The sequence below is a fragment of the Bidens hawaiensis genome, unplaced genomic scaffold (genome assembly GCF_021521415.1).
Source record: "Bidens hawaiensis isolate Kalapana, Puna unplaced genomic scaffold, B.hawaiensis_p1.1 tig00050381_1, whole genome shotgun sequence".
In the NCBI taxonomy this organism is placed as follows: Eukaryota; Viridiplantae; Streptophyta; class Magnoliopsida; order Asterales; family Asteraceae; genus Bidens; species Bidens hawaiensis.
This window is the reverse complement of record NW_027499007.1, coordinates 47,017-65,791: the sequence shown is the minus strand read 5'-3', so window position 1 is coordinate 65,791 and position 18,775 is coordinate 47,017. Positions and strand designations below refer to the sequence as shown.

The following is an 18,775-nucleotide window of genomic DNA, read 5'->3' as shown; positions in this document are numbered from 1 at the left end:
CGTTCGTCTACTACTCGCACTAGCTGCACATGAAGGATGGACTGTTCATCACCTCGACGTCAAGACAGCATTCTTACATGGTGAATTTAACGAAGAAGTATATGTAGAACAACCTGAAGGTTTCGTGAAACAAGGAGCTGAAAACAAGGTCTACAAGCTAATAAAAGCATTATATGGACTACGTCAAGCACCACGAGCTTGGAATATTAAATTAAATAATACTTTAAAGGACCTTGGTTTCAAGAAATGTCCAAGAGAAGCAGCAGTGTATACATGTGAAAAGGGAAAAAGAAAGTTAATAGTAGGCGTCTATGTTGATGACTTAATCATAACAGGAAACGATAAAGAAGATATCTCAAAATTCAAGCAGCAAATGAAGAAATCATCTGAAATGAGTGATCTTGGAAAACTAAAGTACTATCTAGGGATCGAAGTAATACAAAGAAGATATTAAAGGACGCTGGGATGTTAGAATGTAATCCTACGCGATACCCGATGGAAGCAGGTCTAAAATTATCAAAGAATGAAGAAGGAGTTAAAGCAAATGCAACGGAATACCGAAAGCTGATAAGATGTCTAAGGTATCTAACTCATACAAGACCAGACATCAACTTTACAGTAGGATATGCAAGTCGGTTTATGCATTCTCCAAAAGTAGCTCACATGAAAGCCGTGAAACACTTACTACGATATGTAAGAGGTACAATCGAGTACGGAATTCATTACAAGAAAGGAGGCATAAAAGTATTGAAGGGTTATAGTGATAGCAGCTATAACATGGACGTTGATGACGGAAAGAGCACAATTGGAACTGTATTTTATATCTGTGATGCTCCAATTGCATGGAATACTCGTAAACAATCTATAGTTGCTCTATCATCTTGTGAAGCTGAATTCATGGCAGCCGCCTCAACTGCATGTCAAGCCTGATGGTTACAATGATTGTTAGAAGACTTGACTAGGTTGAAGCAAGAGAAAGTGACATTGTTTGTGGATAACAGGTCAGCGATAGCATTGATGAAAAACCCAGTGTTTCATGGGCAAAGCAAACATATAAGTACAAAATACCACTTCATACGAGAATGCGTGGAGAAGCAACAAATCAAAGTGGAGCACATTAGAGGCGAGGAACAGAAGGCAGATATACTAACGAAGGCATTACCAAGAATCAAGTTCATGGATATGCGCGAATGACTAGGTGTTAAGGACATCGCAATACAAGATCGAGATTAAGGGTGTGATTGTTAGTTAATCATCGATCCTGTTAAAGTTTATTAATGTTTAGTAAACTATGTTAGAAAATACCGTTAGTATAGTTTAGTGCCATAATTGTAATTAGGTAATAGTTTGTGTACAAAGTGTAAATATGATACATAGAACAGATGTGACGTTTTATGAAACGCCGCGTCCCTTGCCGGAGTAACCGTCTCCGGTAATAACCGTCACCGGAGGGTATAAATAACCCTCCCCCGTCAATTGTAAATCATCACAAAACAATATTCAGTTAATAAAAGAAATCGTTTCCGTATTATTGTGTTCATATTATTGTTTATCGATCCAATTTGTTATCAAATTTACATGTTTTCGACAAAAATTTTAAGCCCCCCCCCCCCCCTTAGTTTGTGAAATTCTTTACACATTTTGAGTCCGGGCCCCCGGCGTTCACGTCCAAGCTTCGCCACTGGGTTTGAAGATATCGGGTTTCAAAAGAACTTGCTTTCGCAATTAATAGCAAAATGACCATAACCTTGACAATGATAGCACTAGATTGCCGGCATGTTCCTTTGCTTTCTTGCCATTTCACTTCTGGTGTATACATGGATTTGGAATTCCAAATCTTTTTTTGCACTGGTGACCGTATGATCTTGTACGTAGTTTGTTTCTTCTTGCCTTCATCCTTATTCCCTTTGCTAAGGCTTGCTTCTTCTCACGCCATGCCTTCTCGTGCATCCTAGCTAGCTAGTTCTATTTTGATATGTTAGTACGTGGTGTGAAACTGATTAAAACTATTCAGCATTCGAGGATTGTCATATGTTTGTTGGCCTACGGTCCAAACAAACATCCCGACATAGTTCATTAATAGAACCCTTAACTGTTTGCAAACCAATATCATTTAACACAAACAAACTAAAACTAAAACTCGATTTAGAGAATTGTACGGTATCAATAGATTACGAAAAACAAAACATTCATCAATCATGCAAATTGTTCAACACCTTTGTTCTATATATGCTAGTATAATAATATACTTGCTTATTCCTACTCCTAATAGGAGAATGTTCATAGCACACGACTGAAAATTAAAACGCCTCAACTCCAACATTAGCTTTGATTCTTGCCCACTTTAGCGTCCTGTCATACATAGCACTTACATTATGTAATTACACACAAAACCACAGCATTCTGTCGGTGATTAATGCTAGTAAATAATATTACGTGCATAACTAACCTTTTTCGGCAAGATCACTTTATTGTAGCCCAGAGAAAAAGTCCTACATATCATTTGGGCCATTACCATCCAAATCTTTCAGGAAATCAGGGAATTCTTCGGTTGATTGTCTTCGTATAGATGACAAGTTCTGATCATTAGAACCTTGGCCAACATCACGTACACCCGATATTGTTTGTTGAAAAAAGTTATGTTTTGCTTTGGTAACTCTACTACCAAATCCATCATCCTGATTTTTCTCTTGGTCATTTCCAAATGGTATTTGAGTATACTCAATCCGCTGTGCAATGTTCTTTTGATTAGATATGTTAAGCAATGAAGAACCAGCTTTGTAAGTTCGGTGCTTCGTGTGATTTACTTCAGTAGTCTGCCATTCGTTGATTGACAAGTTAATGCCAATAAGGGTATTGTTTTCTTCATGATCTTTCTGTAAGGTTGGCATGCACCGAAACTTTCTTTCACTGAGTGGTTGTGGTGAGATATTACTAGGAGATGCATGATTCTGAACTGTTTTCTTTCCATGAAAGATCACGTTCTCCTTGCGGCATTTCTGGTACACAAGAATATATTTATAAAATTGAAAACATAGCGCGAAATCTTGGCAATTAGCTAACATACACACACCTATAGCTGCCATTGCAGAAGAATGTTTTTAAGATGCGATGAATTATATAACCACTTATTATGAATTGTTACATAACGGAGCATGGGCCTTGTAGAATACATGATGCTTATGGAAGCATGTATATAGTTTATTGTCTGGCCAAAGTAAGGAGTGTTTGAATCTTGAACAAGGCATTTTATTTTCTTCTCGTTAAAAAAGATATAGAAATTTAACATGTGTTAATTTTCTTAAAATGTTACATATTTTTTCGATTTACTTATTTGTGAATAGCTATAATTAATTAGGATGTTGATATTGGTGCTTTGATTAATTGAAAATGCAAACACTAGCTGCTAGTGACACTACTTTACAATAATTGATGGAATAGGTTATGAATCATTACACTTAAAGTATTAACTCAAGAAAATATAGATTTGAAAACCAACCTGGAGGTGGCTAGCAACTTGCATTCTGGTAAGGCCTGGGACACCCATAAGTTCAAGTATCTTCTTTGGAAAACATCCTGATATTTAAAACACAAATTAGAGAGAACACATTAAGCTAAAATTTCAGTAAAACCATTAGAAGTAAAAATATGTTGAAAGATGAATTTATACTTCCTTCACCAAGCTGCTGAACGGCGAGAAGGAACTTCTCATGAAGTTCTTCCGTCCACTCAACGCATATCTTCTTCTTCATTATTCTATCATCATCAGTACAATCAGCATCGTCATCATCGTCAAAATCATCATCGGACAATGGGTGGACTCTCTTTCTTGGATCAGGTTTAACCTTCTTTCTACAACCAGAACTTCCATTATCTTGTATTTCTATATTTTTGTTCTCCCATTTTTCATGTGCAAGAATTCTCTCCCTGATGACATCTTGGCGTATATGCCTCACTGCATCGATAGTAAATGGCCTCTTGACCACACGAAAAGCACCGCTCTTGAAAACTTCATGCATGAAAGCCTCATTCTCTTCCTCGGACATCACTTCAGTGTATTAAACAAATTAAAGGTGAATGGATATATACTTGATGTTACAAACATGATAAATTATATACATAAGATCAAATTAGTAAAGTGATTTAGACTCACCAACAGCTAGTACATCCATGGTCTTTGTTAATCTAAGAAATGTCTGAGTATCCACGTCACTCATGTTGCCGTCTATCATGACAAGGTCGAATTCGTTCTTCTCTGACAACAATTTTAGAGCCGCACCAGATTGATCCACACATGTAACTAGTAAGAGAAACATAAGAGTTAATATCTGCTACAAGTATGTAAATCTTTGCAGTAAATATATATAGATGTCCAAATGATACTGAACAAAGATCTAAAGAAACGTCACATTTGACAATGCTCAGATCAGTGACTTGTAACATAGAATATTATACATGTTTTAATGTAGGAAGATTTAGTTGATCTAAAAATGATAAAATTTATTTAGATAACTTCTACATATTTAATTGTAAGAAACAGTTATCACCATATTTGTAACTGTCAAGCTATGTTTATACACAATTAATCTAGGACATTTGTCTACACATTATTATTTGTTAGACTGCACGTTGTGGTGACAAATAGGGCTCCAAATGATGATGTGGATGCCACGTTTTTGTTAAGCACCATTACCTGATTATTAAATTGGGTGCTAAAATGTTTCTCCGCCAATCGCATATATAGCGCCAGTGATATTTGTATACCATTCATTCTATTGGATATTTTAGGAGTGTTGTGAGGATTTTCCAACAGCCAGTTCATAAAAAAAAAAATTGTCTATAAATATAAACCTTAAATAAATATAACATCACAAAATTTAAACACATACTCTCTCATAATTCGCTTTGTAATTCTTTCATATTTTATGAAACAAATGGATCAATTACCCAACGATTTATCTTTGTGGGAGGTGGATGAGATGGTGATAATCGAAATTGTTCGGGTGGGGGTAAAACGTTTAGTCGAGCACAACCAAATATCACAACTGGAACCACCTAGACGACAACCACCACCAGAATGGAATCGTGTGGAGGCTCATTACCAGTTGAATAACTGCAGTATTCTATAAATAAGATCATGGCATATTCGAGAGAAAGAAGAACGAAATCCGTGCCAATTATTGTGACAACGAGCTTCTGTTCTTTTTTAAATGTTCTAGTATCCTTTTTTTTTAATTTAAAGTAGCTTCATTTTTTATATAAGTATTGTTTTGTTTTTCTTATGTGTTTGTACTTTTATTTTATTAAAGTAATATAGTATTTTGTTTTGTGGTATTATTAGTTAAATTGTTCTTTTTATTGTATAAAAAAATATTAATTAAAAACATGATTGAGTAATAGTTGTAATTAGTTAAAACCACTACACTTGCAAGAGGCTTGAGTAAATTCATCTTTGCAACCTAGGTGGTAATTAATTTAAACAATTAGTTAAAAACACTACACATAGTCTTAGTATGATGAGTTGTCTGATTTTATAATAGAGTATATTATGCAGGTGTGTATATATTGTGTAAATAAATATTATATAAGTAATAACTCTTTATATATGAATCGGGTGGGTTTTTGTGCGTGTGTGTGTGTTAGGTTTCATTCTTTCTAAGTTGATGGTTTGAGATACAGTGGAAAAGGAGAAGGGTTGAGGTGAACAATAGAAAAAACGTTAGGTTTGCGTTTTCTTTATGATATGATTGTGATGTAGGCGGTTGGAGAACACAATAGCGGATGTCGGTTGAAGTTTGGGTGGTAATGGAGTAGTTTATTGGTAAAAATTTGATGACAAAAGAAGATAATAAGAATCTTTTACCGTTTAAATTATAATAATTATATGAACATGTTGTAGTTAGATCATATTATGAACATCTTATATTTTCTTACATAATGTATTCATTTTATGAACATCTTATGTTGTATATGGGTTAGTAACTTAGTGATCTTATGTTGTATATGGGTTAGTAACTTAGTGTTCTGATCAATGATTAATATTTAAAATAGTAGAGTTGTTTTAGAGATTTTGTAATTAAGAAAGCTTTTAATAGCAAAATGATAGTTTGGGAACATTGTCTCATAATTAAATCGTTCATTTAATTATAAAATAATTCAAAATCATTCACGTTGTTTACGAGTGTCTTTATTACTTTTTTTTTTTACATTTTATTAATGTTTTGTATTGTATAGAAGCATTCATTTTGTATAAAATGTTACGTTCGAGAAAAAAAGCTCACTTTTTATATGTATACATGTGTATCGATGGGTAGTTTTTTTGTTTTTTTTTTACATTGAGAATAATCTACAAGCATAGGTTTTACTATGATTTGTGTATGTGATATCATAAACTAGTTTTTTTATGTATGCTAATAGAAATAAGTAGGTGATAACATGAGATGGTTTTGTATGTATAGGTTAATACTATGCTCTTTATAGGTGTTAAGATTAACTAGGTTTGTAGATGTATGTTAATATTGTGATTTGTGTAGGTTATTTGTAGGTATATTTATGATTGTTTAGTTTAATGTATGTATTTTTTATTACTTTCTATAGTATGTATATGATGATTTCGGTCTAGTATTTTTTGAAGATGAAATCAAATTAGAAAAAATTTAAAGTATAATCATTTGTAACTTAACTTTAGTTGGTATTAGTTACCAAAAAAAAAGTCAAAATTTATTATTAATATATCCCAAGAATTAAATAATTATAAATTAAAAAGAAAATATGTGATTGGTTAAAATCTTTTATCGCACTATTCGCACTAAGATTTTCAGATTAACTAAACTAATTGTAATTATATTACATGAATGAGAGATTGTGTTTGTTTTATACAATTGACCGAATGGCTGGGTTGTATTTTTTTCCTGAAATTTCATTGTTTCTAACTTGATGGTTTGAAATAAGAGAGAGAGAGAGAGAGAGAGAGAGAGAGGTGAACAATGTGAAAAAAAATGTTACGTGCACATTTATTTATAATATGGAGAATACAATTACGGCTGTTGGTTGAAGCGCGGGTGATGATAACATATATGGAAGTGCATAGGTAGTAAAAACTTGATTGCAAAAGCAGTCAACGAGAATCTTTGACCGGTTTAATGATAATACTAATTATTATTATTTGTATTATTTATTGTTAGTATTATCATTACTTTCATTATTATAATTATTATTATTATTAAATTAACAGTGCAAAATATAAGAAAAATGAGAAATAATCTAATAAGGTTGTCCGGTCAAATGTATATCAGTAGGAAATAGGTAAATATATAAATTATAAAACTTTTATAAATTGAAACATTAAGTAAAAAAATTTAATGTAAAACTTGACCAAAATTGTGTAATGAAAATATAATTTTTTTATATGGGGTAGATTCAAAAGAGAATCATAAAAAGTAGAATCGAAAAATCATGTATTTTACATGTAAAAGAAATCATTAAAAGACACTTTTGTATGAAAAAAAAAAATACATCATCATTTTTAGGGCTTTAATTTACATATAAGCACATGTAAAAGTTGTTTTAGTAAAAAAAAAAACAATAATATAAATCAGTTAAAAACGGTAAGAAATTTGTTTTACAAAATTAATTTTTGCATTGAATGTTTTCTACAAATTTTTATATAAAAAACCTTCAAAAAAACGTTTACGATAAAAACTAATTTTTACATGTAAAATTGAGTTTTATATTATTTTTTTACATGTAAAAGATATTGTTTTTAAGTTCCTCACTTTTTTTGTAGTTTTTTCTAAACCTACTTGTGTGTGTGTATAAATGATCGGCTATTAATCCAATGTATAAATAGTCCGCTTTTTTTTCTTTTAACCGTATAGTTTTTACTAACATCAGACAAATTAAATTAGGAGTTAAATAAATTAAAAAATTACTAAAAATTATACATTTAAGCAAAATTAAAGTTAATCATGAAGAAATAACAACTTAAATTCACACATAAATAGTTTTACAAAATAAAACAATAAAAATAGATATGGCCCACTTCCATGAAAAAAAAAACAGTTATGCTTAGATTAAACCAATTCCAACCTCGTGAAGTCGTGATAGCTTACAAAGATGAAATTTTGTTAAGTTCATCAACAAAAATATTTGGACTCATTTAGGATGCAATATTCAAATCAACATAGGTGTTTTAAGGTTTTGAATTTATGATTCATCATCATTAATCTTGAGATTAAAAAAATGAATACACTGTTAGTTCACTTTAATTTATAAAAGAAATAAAGTTATTAAATGTAGTGTTATAGCTTGTTGCCTTCTATTTCGAGGTAGATTAATATAAAATAAAAATAATAAAATTTTGAAATTTAAAATCATCATGATTGATTATAGCCAAGGAAGAAATTTATTTTAAGTACACCAAATGAGATCTAGGCACCACATCGGTTATCTCAAGGTTAACTTGACTTAATAAAATTGTGATGAATTGTTATGTATGTGATGAGGGATGTTACCTTCAAATGAACAAGAATGTAGCACCTCGGAAACATATGCGAGCAAGTCCTTTTTGTAGTCAACAACCAAAGTTTTGATTGTACTAAATGGCGTTAAGAGTCCGTCTCTCTTGATGTTTTGAGCATCCGGAAAAGAATCATCGAACCTAAACATTTTTAGCACAAAAAATTTAACAGATAGCAGAGAGAAAACGATGAAACAGGAGAACAAAATATGATTTGCTCTAAACACAAATGAGAGACTAAGATACAATATCAAAAATATGTTGCAAATTAAATAGTGAAATAATGATTAAAAAACAAGTTATTTTTGTGGTCATTAAGTTATAAAAAGGTATGTGAATTTAAAGCCATTAAATGCTAAAAACGATACAAATATATAAAAACTAATGATTATAAGAGCATAGTGACACGTCAACATTATTCTCATGTTATTCGTGATTATTTTATAAATGTTCAAACTTTGTTATAAAGAAATGTGTATTTATATTATCTGTATATATATATATATGATTAAATAATAATGTTTATAATCAAAACAAAACAAGGAAAAGTATATAAAAATATTCTTTTATTTTTTATATAAAGGATCCCTTAATTTTAAAGTCCTTATCTTCTTCTAAAACAAATAATTTATTAAAGCTTTAAGTACCTAGAATAAGAGATATAATAGGGGTAGGAGACTAGGAGTAATCCTGTATTTATGTATATATTTGAACCACTCATTTTTTATTGTTAATTTACTAAGGAAAATCGAAAAAAATATAGAAATAATACTAATTATAATTTCTCTCCAATTAAATTTAACTAACTAAACTATAATTATTATGGTTAATATATAAATTTGTTTTGATGATTTTATCTATTCTTTTGAATTATTTAAGTAACATTTATTACATAATAATTGAATTCTTTCAGCCCGGGATCAGCATTTTTTCATTAAGAACTACAATTTCTTACCAAACAACTACAATGTCCGTCCCTAAAAAGAATATAATATGAATATTTAGCAAACAAAAAAAAGCCATAAACATGAATTTATACGTTGGTATTCGTGTCATAAAAAGTATTCTATAAAAATCATTGCTTGACTAACCTTTTTTCTTTTGTTTATTATTTCACACATGAGAAATTCCTTATATGTATGAGAGACTTTAAAATTTTCAGCTATGTCAATTTAAAAAACATAGCATTAGGGCATTCAAAGTATTTTTTTAATTCTTTTCTTGATTTTCAGACAATGAAAATTCTCTTTGTAAATATATACAGTAGAAACTCTATAAAATAATACACTTGGACCACCAAAATTTACTAATTAAAAGAGTTATTAATTAATTGATAAATTAATAATTATTAATTTATATATTAATTAATATTTTATTAAAGTAGAATACTTAGTTTACAAACACCGGTCAAGCTGCCACTTAATTATTGATCAAAGAGTTGGGTTATCGCAATGCAATGGATGTCGAAGATGTTCTTACTCACCCAGAAGAAAATGTAGTTGCACTGTTGTTGACTGATGAAGAAATTATTGAAAGCGTTATTGGAATTAGTAAAGATGATATCGATGAAGAAGATGATGAAAGTTCTACAATGGAGCCCCCTTCGCGAAACGAAGCTATTAAAGCGACAATCACATTTAACAATTTCTTGTTGAGCTATGAGAAAACAACACCAGAAGTTCTTACCATGCTAAGGAAAATTAGCGACGAGATTCAATGGGAAATTGATTTCAACAAAAAACAAAAGACAATTGAGTCATTTTTCAAGAAACCTTCATAAATCATTCATGTAATATGTTATATATAAGGAATTATTAATTTATATTTTATATGGGGTCCAAAGAAATTATCAAAAATGTATTATCTTATAATTTTTAGCGAATTATTAATTTAGCACCCTATCCCCGAGTCGAGACAGGCAAAAAATATTATCTTATAGATTTTATTAAATAATTGAGTATTAATTTATCGAGTTTCTACTATACATCGACTTTAGCACATGTATTCTTATTATAAAACTTGGAAAATATTAAAATACAAAGTAAGACAAAAATATCAAGTATGAGAAAGATCTGTGGTATAAAAATACACCCCTTAAAAAATTCTAGAAAAATAATAAAAAAATCATAACACAAAATATAAATCAAAAATTAAAAAAGTAAAAAACAACTAAAATGTTTCCATGTCATTCTCGTGAAAAAAGACGAAGAAGACACAATGTAGAGAAAAAATACACAATTGCGGAAATAATAAAAAGAACAAAATGATAAATAAAAAAAACATAATAGATCGTAAAATATAACACAATTTTATGTAATATAATATAAACAAATAAAGATTCAATATCAAGGAAAAAAGACACAAACAATCAGAAAAATAAACAAAAAAACATAATGATTCTTTTTTTATCTAATTTTTTTTAGAATGAAGAAAACGGGGGAAACATTTTGTTTCTTTTACCTTTTTGTTTTTTTAATTTTGATTTATGATTCTTTTTTATATTTTTTTAAAGTTTCGTGGCCCACTAATCCTTCTTATCTCTCATTTTTGTCCACCTTTGTTGAATATCTTGACTCTAAAAAGCTATTCAATAAAAATATCTTTGTTTAACTATATTTAACGCGAATTAGATTTTAATAATCTCAATTTAATGTCATTAGCTGATAATAATCCCTACTTAAAAATATTCCTGTTGGTGGTCTAAACATTTAAAATTTACTTTTATTGGATCTCTGTAAAAAAAAACTTAACGACATTATGTTTTATCCGAATATCAAATTAATGTTTTAGAGTTTTTGATCGAAAGGAGGATACGAGTCGATTGATGTAAAACTTACCTTGATATGATTCTCTAAAAGGCGAAATGATGTTTCAATTTGGGTGTTTGAACTTCCAGTTAACAAATTTAAGCCGTTTGGAGCATCATTTCTGGATAAGTTTTACATCCATCAACTAGTATTCTTCTTCTGACCAAATACCCTAAAACATCAATTTGAAATTCGGATGAAACTTAACGCTGTTAATTTTTTTTATCGATGGTCCAGTGAGAGTAATTATTTTAAAAGTTCAGACCAACCGCGAGAATAATCAGTTGAGATTATTATTAGCCAATGACATTAAGTTGAGACTATTAAAATTTAATTTGCCTTTAAAGAACGAGGATGTAAAATAGGAACTTACGTAAATGATGATGCAAGATCACAATACTACCAGTATATAACTATTTAATGTCATAAATGCTTTAACTAATTACTAATATGCCATTATTGATTTTAAACAATTGATCAACTAATGTAGTGGTGTATATTCTTTCGCGTGCTTTTCGCACTGACAAGAACTTCTCATTATAACCTATCCATATTTGTGTGTATATATGTATGCGTATGTGCGTGACTAGATCAAATTAGAATGCAATTTTAATGTAAGAGTTAAAAAAAACTTCAGTAAGAGATTAAAATAACTGCGCGGTCAGAATTTTGTTTTTTTTTTTACTTTTAAGTTTATATATATCATGAGAGAGCTCCTTCTCATGAAAGAACTTGTAAGAATTTCACTTAACCATTAAATAAACCCTAAACCTTAATGGTTAAACCTTATAAACTTAAAACTAAATGCCCTAAATAAAGCATAATTCTTAAACCATAAAATTTTATAAAAGATTGAATTCTAGTAAGATTATAAAATAGTTATGGAATAAAGATAATTACAATTTACACCCTTGTGGTTATAGTGTGGGAACGGGTTCCGCCCCCAGAAGTCAAAATGACCTATTTGTGTCCGAGACTTAAAGGCGGGCAAAGTGGAATCCCTCCGTCCAGTTGATGTTCAATAGAATCTGTAAAATGACTATTATACCCCTTTAAACGTTTTATTTTTCCTCAGTTAACATTTTCATGTAAATTAAAAAAACATAATTTATTTAAACTTTAAACCTCTAACTTTATTAAAACTTAACTTTTACCCCTCCACAAAAAAAACTATTTATTTTAAATTTTACCTCAAACTTTATAAAAAAATCCATTTTATAAAACTTTAACATTAAATCATTTAAAAACTTCATTTTTACCATCGAAAACTTAAAAAAAAGTAAAAAAAACATTCAATATCCAACATAATAATCCAATATCATAATAAAAACCAACATAATCATACAATATCATAACTTAATAATTCGTTACCTTACAAAAAAACTAGCATTACATAAAAATAATAGCCAATAGTAAATATCGGAAATGATTAAGGAAAACAACACTAGTTTAGCAGAAAACACCATGGTCATTTCTATTATTAAACATAATATCAAAACCTAATAATCCATTAATAATAATTATTATTTATTTACAAAATCCCCAGCCAGCGGCACAGATCAATAGTTGCGGTCTTAGGCAGGCAGTAGGTTGAATCGAGGGTGGATCAAGGATTTGGGTGGGAATTGATGGTAGTGAAGGTGGAGACATGAAGAATTGGCGGTGGTGGTGGTGGCGGTGAGGGTTGATCGGGGTGTTTGAAGGTACATTTGGGGTTTTTGGAATTGATGGTGGTCAAGGTGAAGATGGCGGGATTGGTGAATTCGATTAGACAGTGGTGGCCTGGAGGAGATGTGACAGTGGTGGTGTGTAGACGGTGGTCGTGCGTGTGATGGGAGTGAGTCGAGAGAAGAGATGATAGGTGAGGAAAAGGAGTTGCATGTGTGAGAACGAAAAAGGGAAATGGGGTTTAGCATAGGGGTGTAACTTATGAAAGAAGAAACAAACTAAGTAGCAGGTGTTTAAACCCATTTACTACAAGGGGTTAAATGGATTACGAGTATTTTATTGATGAAAAGACTAAATTACCCCTCAAGTTAATGGCTATTAACAACACTAACTAACGGAAGAACCGTACTTTGCCCGCCTTAAAAGTACGGGACATAAATGGGTCATTTTGACCTATGGGGGGCACAATCTACGCTCGCGCTATAACCACGGGGATGAAAATCATAATTATCTCTATTGAATAAATTTATACACACGTGAACATACTTGTGATACGAAAAACAATCACAAGTCCATCATTGTTTATATATTGCAATAAACTATAATGTATTAACATTTAAAATGTGTATTCATGTTTAGGAAAATTTTAAGACATACTACTTATTACGATTCTTATTCATATGTATATTCTTACTAATCCCATCCTATATACATGCGCACACATATACATAGAGGTATTCTAAGAAATGTTCTCACCTCCGATTCTTATTTGTATTAATATACTTACCATATCCTTACCTTGTGTGCATATGTATGCGTCTGTATGCATGGTAGCATTTTGTTATTTATACCGCATACTCTAAATAGTTTAAGTAAATATGTGTTAATTAGAAGATAAGGGGTGTAAGAAATGTTTTATATTCGTACGGAACATATAAAATGATTATAAAGTGACACATGCACAATACAAAAAAGATTGCTATCTGGGACTGAAAAATCAGTCCCTGATGTTCCTTAATCAGTAACTAATGGTTATCGGGGACTGATATCCCAGTCCCAAACCAGTGACAGATGCCTAGTCCTAGATGGTGGTTTTGGTAACTAAAATTTAGTCCCCATTGTATGGCATCAACAAAGACTAATGGTCAGTCTCTGATACATTAATACCCAGTCCTTAATTTGTCCCGAAATTTCACATCATTCCAGTCCCTAAACCGTTGCATCTATGACTGCAAATCAGTCTCGGATGATATGATATTTCAGTCCCTAATGTATAACTTCAACGACTGAAAATTAGTCCTCTAAACAAGACTATATTGTCCTTGATACATGTCATTAGGTTTGTGATTCCATATCAAATCATTCTCTAATAAGATGTTTTAGAGACTAAGAATTAGCTCTGGGTATCATACAATTTCAGTCATTAATACGACTCTTTTAGAAACTAAATTTTAATCTCAAATAGTATTTTATAATAGTCCCTAATATGTATAGAGATAACACTTGTTTTTCAGTCTCTTAGATGTTTATTTAGGGACTATTTTTTAGTCTATAGTACTATGTTTTAATTCCGATGTTTTCCTTTTACGTGTTGATAAACAACTTCCACTAACATGTATAAAACTTGAAATTTTATACAATTTCAAAATACTTATCAAACGGTTACAAATTCATAAAATGTATAGAAATTTACAAAAAAAATGTATGAATTCTACACATATAAGGAAATAACATCACATAAAGAGACTCGAAAAGACGACTTGACTTTTTGTACCACATGTGCATACAAATGTGTTGGTCTTGACACCATACCCGTTGCAAGGTCCCAAGCTTTCTTGACGAGTTGCTTCAATCTCCATTACAACGCCAAATATAGCCCTCTACTGTATAACAGTACAACGTCATTTGATAAACTATAGTACTTAAGAAAGCATGAAATCATAAAAAATAAAATCACCGATGACTTACATTTTGTAACAAATTTACCATATATGCATATCCCAATGTGACAGTGTATCTGCATATCCCAAAATATCATGCCAATATAAAGTTAACTTATAAGAATAAAAGTTTTGCCATTATAGTTATTGTTGCATGAACAAAGGTATATTTTATTTACCCTCAAACAAGGTGTGTTACCATCATCCTAAGGTACAATGAGTTAAGTTACAAAATCAGAAGGACAATGTGAAACCAAGAATCTTATTCCAACCAAACCTCAGAATTGTGGATTTAAACTCGTACCAAATCCGAGAAACTGTAGATTTATAAACTCTATGAGAAATTATAGAAATTTCTTTTGCAATTTAGTATTTTGCTTCCTATGTAAAGTTTTCTTTAAGTCATCTTCTTTAAAACCAATAAAAGCACATCTACGTTACTCACCTTCAAAAGACCACAATGTAAGTTAATATCTCATAGTTCAACTTCTATACAAAGATTTCCCAACAACTATAAGGGGGTGGGGGTGGTTGTTTTTTCCATCACTTGCAACACCCAATGAGGGTGTGCCACCTCATCCCACCACATCCCATAACTAGTGATGGAATTTAGTGGGGGTGGTGGTGGTGTGATGGGTTTTGGTATACATACATACATACATACAGGTTTTTGTGTGAGTGAAAGGAGTGTATTAAGAAGTATATATATATATATAGAGAGAGAGAGAGAGAGAGAGAGAATGAAAGAATTCATTTGCCATCACTCGTGATGAAAGGGGTGGCGGCGCCGGTGTTCCACCCTCCATCACTCATGATGGGGGGCCCATCACGGACCACCCCCACCCCCTAATATGTGTGTCTATATAAATCAGGTTGTACTTAGACCTGTTTTCTTGACACTGAATTCGGGAATACTGACCTGTGATTTCATACTTGTAGGTGCAAATATACCAAAGCTGTTTTTAGAAGGGCTGCAATGCAAAAGGAAAAAAAGAACTTATATTATAAACAAAGTAAAAAATATTCAGATAGCATTTGCCTTCAAACCATAAATATGTAAATGTTGCTAAAATGCAAATACACCAAAGCTATTTCCATGCTCCATTCCCGAGGTGCAACAAACTTGTCACATTCAAGTATATGGTGGCCACCATATGGTCTAACTTATGTTTTAAATAATAAATAAAAGAAAATAAGTAGAAACTCATCAACCAAACTAGGTATAATTTTCATTTCTTCTACTTCACTACAAAATACATTACCAGCAGCACAAACATTCCGTGTTGTTTGAGTTTCATTAGAAGTGAGTCTCCTAGTTATTTTAAAATTCTACTACATTTACATTAAGTTAAAAGTTCAACACGCGTATATTTGTAAAAGAGTACCAAACTAAAATTATATTGTTTTTTTCTTGATTAAATTATATTATTAAGAAGTCAAGCTCAATCGAGTACAGATGACCAAGCTCAACTGGTTATGTGTTCTGCCAAGTTAGCATTGCAAATGGTTTTAAACGGAATCCCAAAATAGTTCTAAACAATAAACATAAGTATAAACATACTACTTGATAAAGCATGAAAATTTGCAGAACATGAACAAAGTCCATGCATGAATAACAAAGTCCATGCATAAAGTCATTCTGCACACAATCTTTTATTCACTCTCTAAAAAAGAGTGTTTCACATTATTATATGGCCTAAAACACAATTATGTAACCTAATTCTAATAATGCTTACTCTTCTGGTCTTCTGCAACAACCGACACATAATTTAGGCTATACCTAATTACCCTTTAAAATGTATATCAAACTTGCACATAGTATCTAACCACACAAAACTAATACACCATTAATGAACAGCTTCCCGTCACTTTATGTTGAAACTATAGTCAATTAAAAGATGCAGAAACAAGTAGCATGAAGATCGTGAAGACGAACCTGAAGATATGTCTACTCGAATTGGAAAACTGAAACAGAACCTCACAGCCACATACTAAAATAAACTCTAAGCTCTTGTTGTCGCCCCTGCCCCTTCTGCTCTACAGACCGTATTAACATCTATGAACACCAGGCCACTACCACCCAATCCTCGCAATGATGCAACTGTCTCTTTTACGAGATCCCTAATTTTGAGTAAACAGTGAGGGAAAGTAATAAAGGTATGAAAATAAAGCGCGGAAGGAAATGGGAGGGAATACGGGTAAAAATTTTAAATCAAGTTTTATGGAATTTTTTGACTATTTGTTTTGTATTTGATTCTTTCATACGTTTTTTATTTGGATTTCTTAATTCTTAGTTAAATATTTGAAAACACTCGAACATAAAGTTAGATGTGTCATTTTTTGTTATACTAAATCAGAATTGTAGTTAAAACATCTTAAACCATGAAGAATTTATATTAGGTCGTATTATATCTTAGCTGATTGTAGCTACGTGAGTAGGTGTAATGTGTTAATACTATATCAAAATGATTTTAAGAGCATTCACATCTCATTCTCGTTCCCTCCATATATAATTTAGTTAAAAAAAAACACTTGCGTTTGATCAAGCTTCACCACAATTGACTATCATCCGCTAAGTTTGGTCATGGTCCATTATGATTACATTCTAATTGACCATGATTAACCAAACTTTACCCAAAATGTTCACCAATGACCATAATTGATCCTAATAATCATTAATGACGAAAATTGACATAAATTGGTCATTGAAGACCCTAATTGAATATTATTGGTCTGACTTGTTTGTTAAAGACTATACATCTCTAAATGACCATGGATGATCGATCATATTAACCATAGACACTAAGAGATAATTGATTACCATAGTTTATACCTAAACATTCACTAATGTCTATAAATAGCCAAAAGGATCATCAATAATAATAATTAATTACAAATGATGATAGAATGATCATTAACGAGCTTATAGATGATAAATGATGTAATCGATCATTGAAGACTTTAAATGGCCATCGACGAACCTAATAACTAACAATGATCATGAATGACCCTAGTTAACGGTGTTTTTAAAATCAGACCTAACATCAAATTGAATGTCTTACCCATGCAATGGTTAATTGGTCAAGATGGTATAGCATCACATATGTTATATATATTTTTGAAAATATACAAAACAAAAAAAGATGAAAAAATGAATCCAGACATTTAGTAAATTCTTTAAATCTAACCATTTATACATTTAAAAAAAACAAACAAGTTTAAGCCCTACCCACCCTAAACAAACATGACCCAAATGGTCATGTTAAGAGCATTCTCAACTTGTTCTTCATCCTTATCTCTATAATTATACTAAAAAACACTATATTTCTCTCTCATGTTCAATTAAATAATATTTTTTATACCTTTATCATTATAGTTTTCTCTCTTTTGTTCAATTAAATAATATTTTTTATACCTTTATCATTACAGTTTTATCTCTCCTCTACTCACAACCAATCCAACAAATATTAAAAAATAAATAGAGGCAAACAATGTTTTCCCAAATTTACAAAAAATCACTACATTTCTTTCTCCACTCTATAATTTAAACTCACAATCACTACCTCACCCTATAATTTCCAAACTCCCCTCACTTAATTATAGGGATGGGATGAGAATTCTCTAATAAACAATAAAATTTCATAAATCAATTACATTATTGTCTTTTTCTTAAATATATTTTAAATTACATTATTATCTTGAGATAAAGATAAATGCATATGACGTGAACCAAGAGGTTATGGATTTTAGTCACACTTTAATTATTTTGTTATCTTTTATTAATGGCCATTTGGATCGTTGATATTCCATTAACCAATGTTTTTAGACCCCGCCAGGATGTC

The 18,775-nt window shown here is 30.9% G+C and overlaps 1 protein-coding gene across 1 annotated transcript; it reads left to right on the top strand.

Annotated features, from left to right (window-relative positions):
• Window positions 1-495: 495 nt before the first annotated feature.
• LOC143598459 (secreted RxLR effector protein 161-like) lies at window positions 496-930 on the top strand. Its single transcript, XM_077076667.1, has one exon. The coding sequence runs from the start codon at window positions 496-498 to the stop codon at window positions 928-930; it is 435 nt and encodes a 144-aa protein (XP_076932782.1).
• The last annotated feature ends 17,845 nt before the right edge of the window (window positions 931-18,775 follow it).

Excerpts from the sequence above, each read along its gene's own strand:
- LOC143598459 (XM_077076667.1), top strand. The coding sequence starts at position 496 with ATGGAAGCAGGTCTAAAATTATCAAAGAATGAAGAAGGAGTTAAAGCA.